At 40.7% G+C, this 13,873-nt stretch overlaps 1 protein-coding gene across 4 annotated transcripts in view; it reads right to left on the minus strand.

Moving 5' to 3' along the window:
- dnah6 (dynein, axonemal, heavy chain 6) overlaps positions 1–13,873 on the minus strand; it is a 57,588-nt gene that overhangs the window by 37,448 nt on the left and 6,267 nt on the right. For all 4 annotated transcript variants that reach the window (XM_030417904.1, XM_030417920.1, XM_030417912.1 and 1 more), the window contains 24 exons: positions 13,497–13,649; positions 13,060–13,305; positions 12,765–12,893; positions 12,488–12,601; positions 12,239–12,382; positions 11,918–12,073; positions 11,589–11,639; positions 10,396–10,488; positions 10,179–10,298; positions 9,674–9,854; positions 9,455–9,551; positions 8,947–9,160; positions 8,043–8,207; positions 7,770–7,880; positions 7,458–7,583; positions 7,145–7,300; positions 6,684–6,845; positions 4,790–4,927; positions 4,295–4,462; positions 4,052–4,200; positions 2,055–2,162; positions 1,721–1,847; positions 383–595; positions 83–304 (listed from right to left, as the gene is read on the minus strand). In XM_030417904.1, the coding sequence (XP_030273764.1) occupies positions 83–304; positions 383–595; positions 1,721–1,847; positions 2,055–2,162; positions 4,052–4,200; positions 4,295–4,462; positions 4,790–4,927; positions 6,684–6,845; positions 7,145–7,300; positions 7,458–7,583; positions 7,770–7,880; positions 8,043–8,207; positions 8,947–9,160; positions 9,455–9,551; positions 9,674–9,854; positions 10,179–10,298; positions 10,396–10,488; positions 11,589–11,639; positions 11,918–12,073; positions 12,239–12,382; positions 12,488–12,601; positions 12,765–12,893; positions 13,060–13,305; positions 13,497–13,649 (3,543 nt within the window). The remainder of the gene's footprint in view (positions 1–82; positions 305–382; positions 596–1,720; positions 1,848–2,054; positions 2,163–4,051; positions 4,201–4,294; positions 4,463–4,789; positions 4,928–6,683; positions 6,846–7,144; positions 7,301–7,457; positions 7,584–7,769; positions 7,881–8,042; positions 8,208–8,946; positions 9,161–9,454; positions 9,552–9,673; positions 9,855–10,178; positions 10,299–10,395; positions 10,489–11,588; positions 11,640–11,917; positions 12,074–12,238; positions 12,383–12,487; positions 12,602–12,764; positions 12,894–13,059; positions 13,306–13,496; positions 13,650–13,873) is intronic.

A 13,873-nucleotide genomic window follows, 5' to 3' on the forward strand; every position in this document is an offset into this window, starting at 1 on the left:
ACCATGTAATAAAACACATAAGAAGAGAGCATCACCCTTATTCTGGACAAAATATTAAAATTTCTCTGTGTTCAGCTCTAACCTCAAACATCATATGTATGGAAGGAGTAAGTTTGATCCTCTCGCTGTTAGCCAGACAGAGCATCTTATTGTCATCCAGCACTGTGTTCATGTTCTCAATCCACAGGGCGTCGACTGGCCCGTCGCAGATCACCCACTTGTGGTCGTCACTGGTGTCGCTGACTGCACGACGGACACTCAGTGCCATCAGTCCATCGCGCCATTCCAGTGTCAATGTGTTAACCTGAGCAGTAGAGGTAGATAAAATAAATCAATATAGAGAGAAGAATGAAGAAACTGTTCCTTCTCTTGTGTACAGTACCTCTCCGTAGAGCTCTCCCACTGTGACAGACTTTGGGTTGATAACATAAGTCTTAACAGACTGAAAGAAGGGGTTGTTTTCCATGTGCTCTGTGCGATGGAGGGTCTCCAGTGTGTCTGCTAGGATGGTGTAGACAGTGGTCTTACCCCCACCTGCAGGCCCTACCAACATGACACCATGACGCACTAGCATGGTCTCATACAGTTGGATCACCTAAATGTATAAAACAAAGTGGAAAGTCAGACAAACACAAATCATCCTCATTTTATTCACCTCCATTATATTGTGTTGGCTTTAGAATTTTAAAGAAACCTCAAGCAAGAAAAGCTAAACTGTCTCTGGGGTAGATACCACTAGAGATACATTTCTATAATTTGGGTGGACCAACCTTTTAAAAAGCAAGGCTAGCAATACTCTACAATCTCTATTACTGTCAAAGAATGTGATGAAAATACATAAACAACAACAAATGATGCTATTAAAAAAATATTGCCTGCGTAGTCTTAGGATGATGTAGCTAATTCCCCTGTGCCATCGACCTCCACTGTCCAAAAACCATTAGAACATAATTTTATTAATTTTAATTAGAACATAAATGACACGGTAAATCAACCACATTTAGACAGTAAAGCACTTTTATCCAGAGTGCTTTACTGTTCAATTTGCATCTCATTTATCCTTTTACACACACTCCTTACGAGCTATTGGGTTAAGTGTCTCACCCTCGGATATTTCAACAAGTAGACTGACAAAGCCGGAGAACAAATCGGCAAGCCTATGATTACAGGACAACCTGTTCTGTATTTTATGACATTAAGATTACATAATAGTGAGAGTTTATTTTGAGTAAATCTCACATACACTGTTGTAGACAGTTATAAATTAATATGTGCACTAAAACACCAAACGTTATCATTTCATAGCTGAAAACTGTTCCCCACCGACACAAAATATACTCTTATAACTTTTGTCTACAGTGCCCAGATGTTATAGAAAGTTAATTTGTTTTACCCTAATAACTCTTTTTGACAGTGCTCGGATGTTTTAGGAAATGAATTTGTTTTTTTAAATATGAAGATTTACACCTTCAGCAGGAGTGAATGGACTTAGGGGGTGAGTGTCACAGCCAGGGCAGGGAAGTTAAAAAGTACTGAGGGATGGGCTAACACTTTGTTGCTTTTGTCCTTTCATGGAACTGTTAAAGTGAAAAAATATGGCTAGTAATGCTAGCTTTGTCTTCAAAATGCATCCAAAGTGTTTTACAGAGGTAAAATATTAAGAATGGAATAATTCAATATATTCACAGTCATAAGGAAACATCACTTTCCCCCCTTGTACCTTCTTGGTCATGCTAGCCAGAGGCTGCAGGTTTCTCTTAACCAGAGACTCCATGATGGTGGAGTGTAGCACACCGTAGTCATGCTCGGGGATACACACACCGGGGAAGAGATCTGATAGGATACCACTGGAGGACGTTGGCAAAATGCATACACACATACAGTAAACACATAAACACAGAGTGATAAATAATTGTTTTTACATGTAACAACAATTTCTTTTTCATTATATCTTGTCTTAGTAGTGTGATGTAATAATTTCATGTCTTGTTTTTTCCAGCCTGTGTGCATTTGGAAGCATGAGAAGCAAAATGCTCTTCTCTATCTAGGCTTACCCAAACAGCACAGAATCATGAGCGAGGAACTTTGGCAGGTTGGAGTCTCTCAAGGCTCTGATAAGAACCACATCCTCACTGAGGTATGGGTGTGCTCTCTTCAGAGACCTAAAACACAACAAAAAAATCTATCACTGCTTTACAAATGATATGCAGTTCTTGAAAACCTTGTTACCTTGTTAAGCGTTTTCTTCAAAACAGGTTGTCAGTCAAACAGCCAGTTTCAAGTTTCATTTTGTAGTTACACCCTCATGTGTCTTGTGACTTTCAACTTCCTGTTTTTGTCTCTTTCCTGCCTGTCCACCTGTGTTTGAATTGCTAATCATTCCTGTGTATTTATGCCTGTATTTTCCCCTCACCCTTTGTCTGTTCATCTGTTTTCGTTCAGTTTCCCAGCGCCAGTCATGCATCTTCTGCGTTCTCTGTTCGCCAGTCATTGTTTTGTTCTACGTGTTCCTGCCTGTATTCCTGGTGCTTCTATGGTTTGTTCTGTATTTAGTTTCTGTACTTTTGTACTTCATTAGTTACCAAATTTGCCCCTCCCTGCTTCTTCAGTTTTTTTCTGTCTGCTAGTTATGTCTTTTGGAATACAGCTTACTATATCAAAGCTGGCTTATTGTTCCTTTACCTGTCTGCCTTGGCATTTTTGCATTTGGGTCCTCATTGCCAAACTGAATCGCCAGTGCAAGTTTAAATACTTATTTAATACATCTAATAATTACCTAGACAATATGAAAGGCTTTATTTGATTTGTAGCAATGACAAAGGAATGCACAGTAATCTTCGTTTAACAGTTTACCTGTTGTTATCAAATGCCTTGATCACTTACTTAATTTGAAACTTAACTTCAATTACTTGAAAAGTAACACCAGACGCCTCTTTTCTAAAAAAGTTGGTGCATTGCTTGATATAAATATTAACAATAATGGAAAAGTAATGTTATAATGAGCAAATTCATTTGCGCAAATTGGACCCATTACAAATATAGATGTAATAAACATAATAAGCAGCCAGAGAGAGCTGATAATTCAATATTACACAATCTGATCCCCACAATGGGTTGGCTCCACTCGATTATAAAAAAACAAAGTAAAAAACATTAGAGACATTAGAGTAGGCGATAATGAATGTGCGCTTCGTGTGGAACAAGCAGACTCAGAGGAGTAATATCTCGGCAAAGACAGACAATGAATCACAAGCCAATTACAACAGTTCCCAGAGCTTCGGCTAATAACCAACAGGCCAAAACATGACTTTCCCTTTATTTAGTAAAAAACCTCTATTCAAATCTGTTTATGCACCCCTGTGGACCAGGAACAACTGTGTTTTGTCTCCAAATCTCTCTTTGGTCTACTTAATGTTGTTACTCATCTGTCCATGTGTCCCAGTGCTCATGCATTTGAGGTCTGAGATCCATTTGACTGAGTAAAGGAATTGCACACAGATGACACAGTGAAACTCATGCTTAAAGGGCTAGTGTGTAGGACTTGGGGGGTTATACTGCAGAAATGGAATATAATATTAATTATTCAGTTTTAATTAATGTATAATTACCTGAAAATAGGAATCATTGTGATTTCTTTACAATGGAATGAGCCATTTACATCTACAAAAGGAGTGAGTCCTCTTCCACATGTTCTGCCATGTTGCAGAACGGACAAACCAAACACCTGTGCTAGAGAGGCCCTTTCACATTTTTTGTGTTTTAAACAGCCATTGTATGGGAGGATAAGATAAGGGGTTGGTTGGTTTTAATCTACAACGACAATGCTTGATGCATTCTAAACTCTAGACCTTTGAGTAATCTTATATTTTATCAACTATAGGTTCTTATCCTCTAACCTGAGTGAGAAGTGGTATCGTGTTTGTATGAGACATTAACAATCTCTCAAAGCACTTTCTGTACATGGATGCTAAATGCACTGAGGTTATTAATGTATGTATGACCAACTGAATAGACACGTGTGTCAGTGTATGTATGAGTGTGTTAATCTGACCCAGCCATGACCAGGACAGACTTGATGGCTCTCATGCCAAAGTCGTAGTGGTCCTGCTGGGACAGCTGCTCCGAGCACAGCTTGTACATCTGTGTAATTTTCCTCGCTAAGGTCTTACTGGACTCGAATCCCTCTGAGAACAAAATCACCTGGGGGGAGGGAGACAAACATGTGAATAATAAGTCCTTATGTAGAGAAAACAAGCAAGCATATAAATCAACACATATGGAGGCAGTCTGTTACCTCAGCAATGAGTGCATAGTTTGGCACCATCATGGCTATGGGTCTAAAGAGATCCTTTAGGTTGTCGGGTAGCCCCGTGTTTCCAGCACAGACGGGGTTCATGGTGATGAACGCAGCACACGTCATCACCAACTTCATCTCCTGGCCTTCAAATTGAAATCTTGACAGCTGCATAACACAAAGTGGAGTGATGCTCTTCGTGTATGTGTGTTGCCGGAATTATGGACCTAATTAATTAAGTAATGTGACAATAGCTTAGTGGCTGGTATTCAGTTGAACTTGAAGTATATTACATCTGGTCAAAGATGTACGCATTATGTGTCTGCAATGCAACATGCTACTTGAGTGTTTATGTGTTGTGTGATTTCCTATGGATTTCAGGGCCAATTATCAATGTAACTGATTTTAATTTTACAGTGACACAGTCTGATAGCAGACATTACATTGGTTGAGTGGAACTAGAGTGTAATTGTACAGCAATATGTGCAGGTTTACCTTAGCAGCTTTGGCGTTGCGTATGGTGATGAGCTGCTGAACGATGACTGACAACACTTCAATGTCGATGCGGTTAAATTCGTCGAAACAACACCAAGCACCCGACTGAGCAAGCCCGCTAAAGAAGCGGCCCATTATCTGGAGGAAAGAAGTATGACTGATTAAACATAAATCAGGTATTATGATGCATTTGCGTATTATACATATGGGTTTGGATTGTCATTTCTATTTTTTTTAAATATTTTTTGGGCCTTTTTATGGCTTTATTGATAGAACAGCTGAAGATATGGCAGGAAACAGGGAGAGAGAGAGGGGGAGTGACACACAGCAAAGGGACCCAGGCCCGGAGTCAAACCCCGGTCCGCTGCAGAGCCTCGGCACATGGGACGCGCGCTCTAGCAACTGAGCTAAACGGCGCCCCAGTCACTTCTATTTTTAAGTATTGTTTCATAAAGTGGGAAGACTGAGGCCACGTGAGACTGTCACTGTAATTCCAGGTTACGCATAAAATCTTATCCTTCTATCTGTTAAGATGAAGTCATTTGCTCATAAATACTAAACAGCCCATTACCATGACTTATTCACAAAGAATTGGACAACAGTGATATACAGATGTCACTTAAGTCAAAGGCCAAACTGTATTCAAAATTACAGCAATTCCAATGATAATCTGAAGATGGAAAAAGTAAAAAAAATATTTAGTTTTTAGCTATAAATATTAATCTTTTTGAGCAGAGGGCATCCGTGTCCAGTGCCCAGTGAAGATGATGTACATCTTCCACAGCTGTGGGGAGTATCAGCTAATTTAATTATGTTGTGTTACTTGCACCACTTCTGTGGGTAACACAAAAAACACTGTTTAAAGTTAATGGTATCTCATGGACGATTAAATAGTACAGTTAAATGTTGCTCAGTAGAGGAGAGCTGAACAAAGCATTAACACATAAAATGCACAGAGTACTGCGAGTCTAGCCTGGCTAAATCAAAGCCCTGTCTAACTCTAATACACAGGTGTCTGCTTCCAATAACTAACTACAGCAGACATGAAGAAAATGGCTTTCCTGCTGTCTGTCAGTTTGTGCTTTAAGCTGTACTGACTCCAACACCGCTGCACTGCAGCACAAATCACTGTTTAACATTTAATTGAAATGTGGAGTTTGTCTCAAGGTTAAAGGAACAACCTGAAGTTTGTTGGCTTCAAAAATTCTTATGTATATAAAATAAAAGTTAGCACATATTGCTGAAATAATAGCATTGTGTTTGTCATCTCTTCTATGCATTACGTGTGTGTGTGTGTGTGTGTGTGTGTGTGTGTGTGCATGCCTGTGTGTGTAATGTAAGTGGAAAAAAAAGAATTTCCTTTGCAGGATTACAATAGTAAATTAAAAATAAAAAAAATAATACAATAAAAAACACACTAGAATAACACATATGATACCTATTATATTACTAACATAAAAAAAACATCTAGTGATGAGGCAGGAAAGACTTACAGAAAAAGTGGATAAAGAATCAAATCTAGCTTTAGACAATATCTTGGTAGCACACAAGTACTGTGTGGCTCTGCACGGTGCCTGTGTGCTTTAACTGGCACAGGACAGAAGGCTTGACTCCTTTAGTAATAGTGCCATCTAATGGAAACACTTAGTAGGTACAGTCAGATTCAGCATGCCTTCTAGAGCGAATTCATTTGGAATGAACAGATGCAGTGGGACTGAAAGTTTGTCAGAATGAGTTCTGACTCACATGTATGTATAGAGATTTCGATAAGAAAATAAGTTCAAACAAATAGGCAAAAGCAACAAACAGGAAAAAGTAAAAACATCTGTAATAGAGAAGCACACTGGAGTTAAAATGTGAAATGATTAGATGAATACAGTTTGTCATGGCCTACCTTGTAGTCAAGTCCATCAGAGCAGTTGAAGACCACACACTGTATGGCAAGGCCCTTAGCCAAGTCCTTGATGGTCTCTGTTTTGCCTGTCCCTGTTGGCCCAGCTGGAGCTCCTCCTAGGTCTAACTGGAGAGCCCCCATCAGACATAGATTGCAACGGTCCTGCAGATCAGGAGGGGGTGAAAGATATAACTGTGACTGTTTCAATGAAGATAAAAAGTACTTTTTTTTTATCTTCTAGCGACTACAGGACACGGATTCTATAGGCTACATTATTAGCTCATTGTAGTGATATGGTAGCTTTAGGAGGAAGCTCATCTCAATAATGATACAACATGTGATCCCACTTCGATTCCTCTGCAGTTGCATTCAACATAAAGCATAAAAAGGTCTCTGTGTTTCACAAGAGCATGAATCAGACATAAATGTATGTAGTCTATTAATGTGTGTTGATGTGTTACCGTGAGTGGTGTGATAACCAGTCTAGGACAGGCTCCTAGGTATTCCCAGCCATAAGTGTAAGTAGACAGGGCCATCTTGGCGACACAGTTCTCCAGGTGAGGGTCCCAGTAGTAGCGGAGCTGTTTCTGCCACTCAAAGTTAGACCTGGTGTCCACCTGGAAAAGAGGGCTAAAGTTACTTTCTGGATCACCTGAAAGTCCCCAATCAATACCTGGAACAATTGTACCAAGCCAAGAACAAATAAAGATATACATTTCTTGATGGTGTTTGAACGTGTTCATACTATTGCACACACTGCACTATTATGTATACCTTCTGGCTGACTAGATCTGTGACAATGTCTCTAGCATGGACATCTACGGTGATGAGAGAAGCGATGATATTACGGTGTAAAGTAGGCAGCCGTCCTCGTACCAATACTGCCAGAGCATTCAGCCTCTGGAATACACACACAAAAGCACAAACACACACAACCACAAAAACATAATTGGGTTATAAAGTTAACAGTTAATATTCCAAATTAAAAATACTTGGGCAAGCACAAGTGTAGATTTGATTTCAAAACTTATTTCCAACCAGACTATTAGGGGCAAGGCACGCGGTACAGTAATTAGTGTGATTTACATCAAAGTTAGTCTGTTCAAATTCCTGCAGGGCAGCAAAGTGATCGTGGTCTCCCTCCAGGCAGGCTTCCATGTCCCTGCACCACATCATCTGAGAGATGGTCAGCACCACCTGGTGGACCAACACACAAACTGAAGTTAAATCCCTGTATAAAAATAATAAATTTTTGCAAAGTCAAAGTGTGTGACACAAAACAAACAAAAGCACACTGGTGAAATATTTAAAAAATCAGAAGAGCACCGGTCCCTTCGATGTTAGTCTTTGTATGATTACCTGTGATGGATGTCCAGCCACCACCCACTCCTCTCTTGACTTCACCTGGTAGTCTGCGATGGCCGCCTTGCTGTGGTGTCGTAGTGAGGAGAACATCGCCTCCTCCAGCTTGCAAAGCCAATCCTCCACATTGCCTTGTGCCTTCAGACCTTTGGTGAAAGCTACCTGCATTTACGCACATAAGGACCAGATCAGTTATAGGTAAGGACATGATTATACATGTCGTCATTAAGGGTTCATTTAAATCCTCTGTGTCAATTCTCACAGCCTTTTTTTTTTTCTTTGCTTTGTATGATCAAAGAAGTGTTGGTGTGTTAAATCTGTGATTCCTTACAGTCATTGGTGACAAGCCCTTTGTCCGATACAGTGGATCCACTGCTTTCAAGAAGTTTTCATCATCCTTGATGCAAAATTTGAGATCCCAAAACCACTTACACCACAATGATTGCTGTGGTATAATTTACAATTTGAGGAGAGACCAGATACAGACCAGGAAACAGCTTGCAGCCACAAACAGAGGCGACACCAATCATTCCTCAAGAAGCTGTTATCCAAGTTTTTTTTCAAATAAATACAAATCAGATTGTTCAGCATGTCCAATTTTTTTCCTTAAATAATGCTCAGATTAAATCTAATCAAATCAAAATCATTGTTTTGAATATCTTCGCAACCTGCTTTATTCCAATTCACAGTCAATAAGTAAGAGAAGACAGGTCATTTGAGATGGCTGACAGGGTTGATGTTTGTATAGTTTCTAGATCATGGTAGCATGTGAGTGTATTCTTTTTCCTCCTAACCCACTTTCTCTCTCTTGTTCTCAGCAAGGTTTTACACAACAGAACAACACGTAGAAATAAAACAGAGAACATGATGACCAAATGTGTTAAGGCCAATTCAACCTGACCTTTTCTCCCTCAGCAGAAACCATGCTCAGGATATCTTTGCTGTAGATCGCCTCCTGTTCTCCAGCATCCTGCCCTGAAGACTGTTCGGGCCTCAAAGCAAACTCCAGCCGTGTAATTGCGTCAAAACACTTCCTGAGGAGGGGTTGCACAGCCTGGGGGTTTCTTGTCTTGCCCAGGATCTTCAGTAGCTCATCATTGGATAAGAAGTAGAACCTGCAAGGGATGGATCAAGGACTAATATGTTCATCTTAAAACTTCAAAATCGGCATCTACATCACAGTTTGTCGCTCAGTGCTCACGGGAAAGAAATGTTTAGTGCTACAACTAACAACCTGTCAAGGGGGAAAATGCAGAGCAGTAAACTATGTATATCTGATATTTTAAGACTACATCCTGCTCAGAAAGAAACACCAACCGAGGAAGGAAACATGATGAAAGGCAAAAAGTTTAGGATGATAAAAAAGAAGGTGAATTATTAATATGTAACAAATGTAAGTAGGTGTATACCTGGGGAAGATGACTCTCTTGGACTCAAGGTAGGTTTCCAGGCTCTTCTGTATATCATCCAAAACAGTGTTGTTCTGCTGAAAAGTCTCCAACAGATCTGTGCAGGATAAAATGTGTTCACCTAAGTGAGTGCATGTGCGCATCTGTCTGCCTGTCACTGCATATATGTATGTCTTCTTGTCTATTTTTCAATTCAATCAATGCTGTATGACTACCTACCAGGCTGTGTGGCTGCTTTAAGGGCATTGGGCATAGTATTGACCATTGCCATAATCTCCTTCCAGGACCTGTCCACTCTAAGAAACATCTTGGACTCGGCAGGCAGCTGCCTCTTGATGTCTGGGGCCAAGAAGATACCCTCTAGATATAGCCAATTTCTTTGGCAGGTGAGCCACTCATCCTGCACAAGAGTGTACAGCGAGAAAAGAGAGAAGAATTAAATAGATTAGAGGGAGGGAGGACAGTAAAGTCAATATGAGTGGCAGGAGACTTTAATGAAATTAATAATTAGTCTTTCCTGACATTAGCCAAAATACAAAAGGCAGGAAACATTATAAACCATCATTTCTTTAAGCAAGTAATCTAGGTTCTAGTTTGCAGCCACTAGGGAGAGCTACTGTGTAACATTTGAAGCCTAATCCAAAGTCCAACTCTGCATTAAGCATGAAGCCTTGAAAAGATCATGATGACAGATCACTCTATCATATTCTTCTCTAAGCTTTACCAGTGTTTGGTTGAAGAGGGTCAGCTGGCTCAGCAATTTCTCTACCCTGAACTTGATGGGAGCTACGAGGCAAGAAGATGCCACCATGCCCACATCGATAATGCTGTCATCCAGGAGTACCTTCAAATGTGGAAAAGCACACAGTCAGATGTACTCAAACACAACTAGTGTGTGACAACAGATGGCATTGTGAGACAGGTGTACTGCGTGTTGCCACCTGGATGTCATCCGTGTCTCCTAAGATGAAGATGTCTCTGGTGTCACCGTAAGAAAGCACAACAAACTCGGTGGTCTTCCACAAATCCTCCACCTGCAGGGCTCATTGAAATTGCAAAGGTTAAACACTGTATTCCAGAAATATGTTCGAGAGTCTCCCACAGACATGAATTACAGGAAGGAGAAAGGTGGTCAGAAGTACAATTTACACGGTTGCACTGGACTAATATCCTTGCTAGAGTGGATGTGACATGAAATAGCATCTTAGAATGAAATCTAAATGGTGGATACCATCAAATTATGGCTGCAACCACTAATCGATTAGACAACATTGTCATGCCTGTGCAGTAATTATGAAGACATACTGTATGTTGTATTGCATATGAAGACAAGGGACGATTGACTTAGCAAAACAGCCTGGCAATGGCTGGACACCTATTGATACCTCTAAAGGGCACTTATTAACATGAAATCTCATGTTTGTTTATTCTGTAGCCGTTTTGCTTAACTAACCGTCTCCCAGTTGAAGCTTCATATGTAACAGACAAACATGAGATTGGTATCAATGCTCTTATCTGATTCTTGGCCAGAAAGCACTATTTATTTTAGGAATAAACATATACTTTTCGATCTCTGGCAGCTTATTTGTGGTTCCATATATCCGTTCACTCCTTGTAGCTCTCCTCCTGGTAAAGAACATTAGCTTCCTCCAGAGAGAAGCCTGTCTGGGCTCTCCTCTTCATTACAAAACTGTCAGTCTGCTATGTCAGGGAGGCCACTGCTTTTTACAGCGGATCAGAGGCGCTGAGTTTAACTGGCGATAATTAATGCCAGCCTCAATTATATCAGCTAATAATGTATCACTCCAGTCCAACCATGCTGCAACCATCAGCGCATCTCATATAACACTAAACACACCACACCCACTGCACTTTGCATAAAAATAGGGATTCAGCTTGACATGATAATAGGAAGCATCTTAACAAGTGTAGAAAATAGCCGACATCTCTGTGTAATTATTCAGTCTCACAGCATGAGTCAACAAATTGGCATATGCGGGCACAAAATGGCATGGATAAAGCAATTAAAAATCAAGAGGCGAGAAGAGACACTTTTACTGCGGTTTCTCTAGTTGATATAGATGGACATATCATGTCTGTGCACGTATTCACAGGTAGTTCCCTTTCAACGCACCTTTGTTATGATGTTGTCTTCTGATGCCTCTGCTGAAGCCTGTCGTGACACCTAAAAGTCAAGAATTAGGTTAGGACTGTTCATCGAGGTCGGACGTAAAGATAATAAGTATAAGCAGCATGTGTGCTTGTATAGTCTTCTTGTATTGTGTGTAACAAGCATTAGTTTAAACAAGGTAGTAGGTTAGGTTATGTAAGGGCAAAATGTTTTACATGCTTACTCTTTTAACGGCTTAATAGTCATCACTAACTGAGATGTCACAAGTCTAGCGAGAGAAGCTAATTATGTGGCTCATTATGTAACAGTACATTATCTGCAGTATGTGTTACCTTCTGTATCTCCATTCCATAGGAGAAGATGTTGATCTCCTCCAAAACAGCTATAGTCAGCTCTTCCACATTCAGGGAGGTCCTCACAACAGACTCCAGAGTCTGCCAGTGCTCTGGTTTCATACATGGGTTACGCAGATCAGTAATCACAGGGAGCTGGAGGAAAAGACATGAATATGATTTAATAGAGTCACATAGCAGTCGTCAAGAGCCAGCTTGCTACATCACTTGCTTGCAGTCCATATTTTTAATGTGGTATCATTTCATAAAGACATTTGTGATAATTTTGTTATTAATGCCATATGCTACGTGCACACCCACCCTCTGCTTCATGAGCTCAACCTTTTCCTTAAGACTTGGTACTACATTGTTACGAGGCAAGCCTTCCTCCAGCTGGTTTACGCGGTCACCATATTTGACGATCTGTGAGCTCAACTGCTCTAGCTCCAGTTGCTTGAGTTTGCTCTGGGAATGGGGCGAACATGGAAGAACACAGTCAAGCTCGGCAGAGAGGGAAAGTTTACATGTGTCCGTACTTGATACTGATACAATACATTAGCGCCACCTCACCTGCTTCCATCCATCTTGTAAAGAGTCCCATTCGTCTAGAGAGTCCCACAGCAGGTGACTCAGCCTACACTGTGCAGTCAGAATCTCCAGGGCATGAAACTCGGTCACCTCCATCTTTATTTATCAGGAAGAAGGGGGGAAACTTATTTGGGTTGGGTTGCCAAGTTTCTTCTTTCGACCCTCCCACACAAAATAAAATAATTATGACTTGACTGCAACATGCTTTTTGGTAGATAAATGTTATAATTTACTGAAATGATGTTAAGAATTACAGCACCTCGAATTTCTTCTGGTAGGATGTGTAGGTGGAGGCCTGGGCTAGAAGCTCATCTACAGAAATCTGGATCTCCCCCAGCAGCAGACGCACTTTGGAGGGATCTGCATTGACGTCTAGGACTTGTTTACCCTACACATTAAAACACACAAGGCAAACAAGTACAAATGGAGCAAAGACATATACAAAGAAACACCTTGAGCATAAAAAAAACCTTCCAGAGGATATATTTTATCCAAATCTTGGATGCTTTTAATGTTGATATACTTGCATTAGCTGATGCAACTTCTCCACATACCTTCACCAATACTTTCCAGACCTCAGAGTTTAGCTCCTCTATGTCTTTGTGCAGGGAGCTGCAGAACTTGTCCATGAGGGATGTTCTCCCGTAGTCCGCCTCATCAATGAGGTCTTCCAACGAGTCAATGGAGGTTTGCAAGGTGCCAAAAACATAGAGCACGTCAAGTGGCGTGGGGCCCGAATATGTGTTAATCAGATTGTACATTTGAGAAACTGTTTTCTGTTGCTCCTCGACCCCTGTCATCTGGTGAGAGGGGGAAATGAAAGAGGTTAGAATACAGTGTGGAAGAGCAGCGTCCGACAGGAAGAGGTAGAGAGGAGAGGAAGTGAGAAAAGGGGAGACAGGAGAGAAGAGAGGAGACTGGGTTGATGACTTAATACTTAGTAATACTTAATACTAAAAATATAGTTGCTGCATGAGTGTGTATGTCTTACCTGCTCCCGTACCTCATCCAGAGATGAGAGGAAGTTGGCTAACCCAGCCGTCGTGGAGGGACTGGACTCTAGTTTGAAGTGGGCTTCATAAACCTCAGCAGTGACAGCATCAAGCTTCCTCTTTGCCAGCATAATGAGCATCTCGCTGACGGACTGGGGCAGAGAGTCAAAGTGGAACAATGACTCCTACATATCTTTAACATTTTTGCTGTAGCGTTAATGCTATATTTGATTGTATTAGAAAATATTTCTACCATATATATATATCACACACTGAGGCCCTGGATATTGCTTGTATTTTCATTTCAGTGGTATTCAATTAACACAGAATGGCCTCACTGCCCTCTTGTCTAATGCACTGTCTCCAAGAACAGTTG

Source organism: Sparus aurata, chromosome 1 (genome assembly GCF_900880675.1).
Source record: "Sparus aurata chromosome 1, fSpaAur1.1, whole genome shotgun sequence".
In the NCBI taxonomy this organism is placed as follows: Eukaryota; Metazoa; Chordata; class Actinopteri; order Spariformes; family Sparidae; genus Sparus; species Sparus aurata.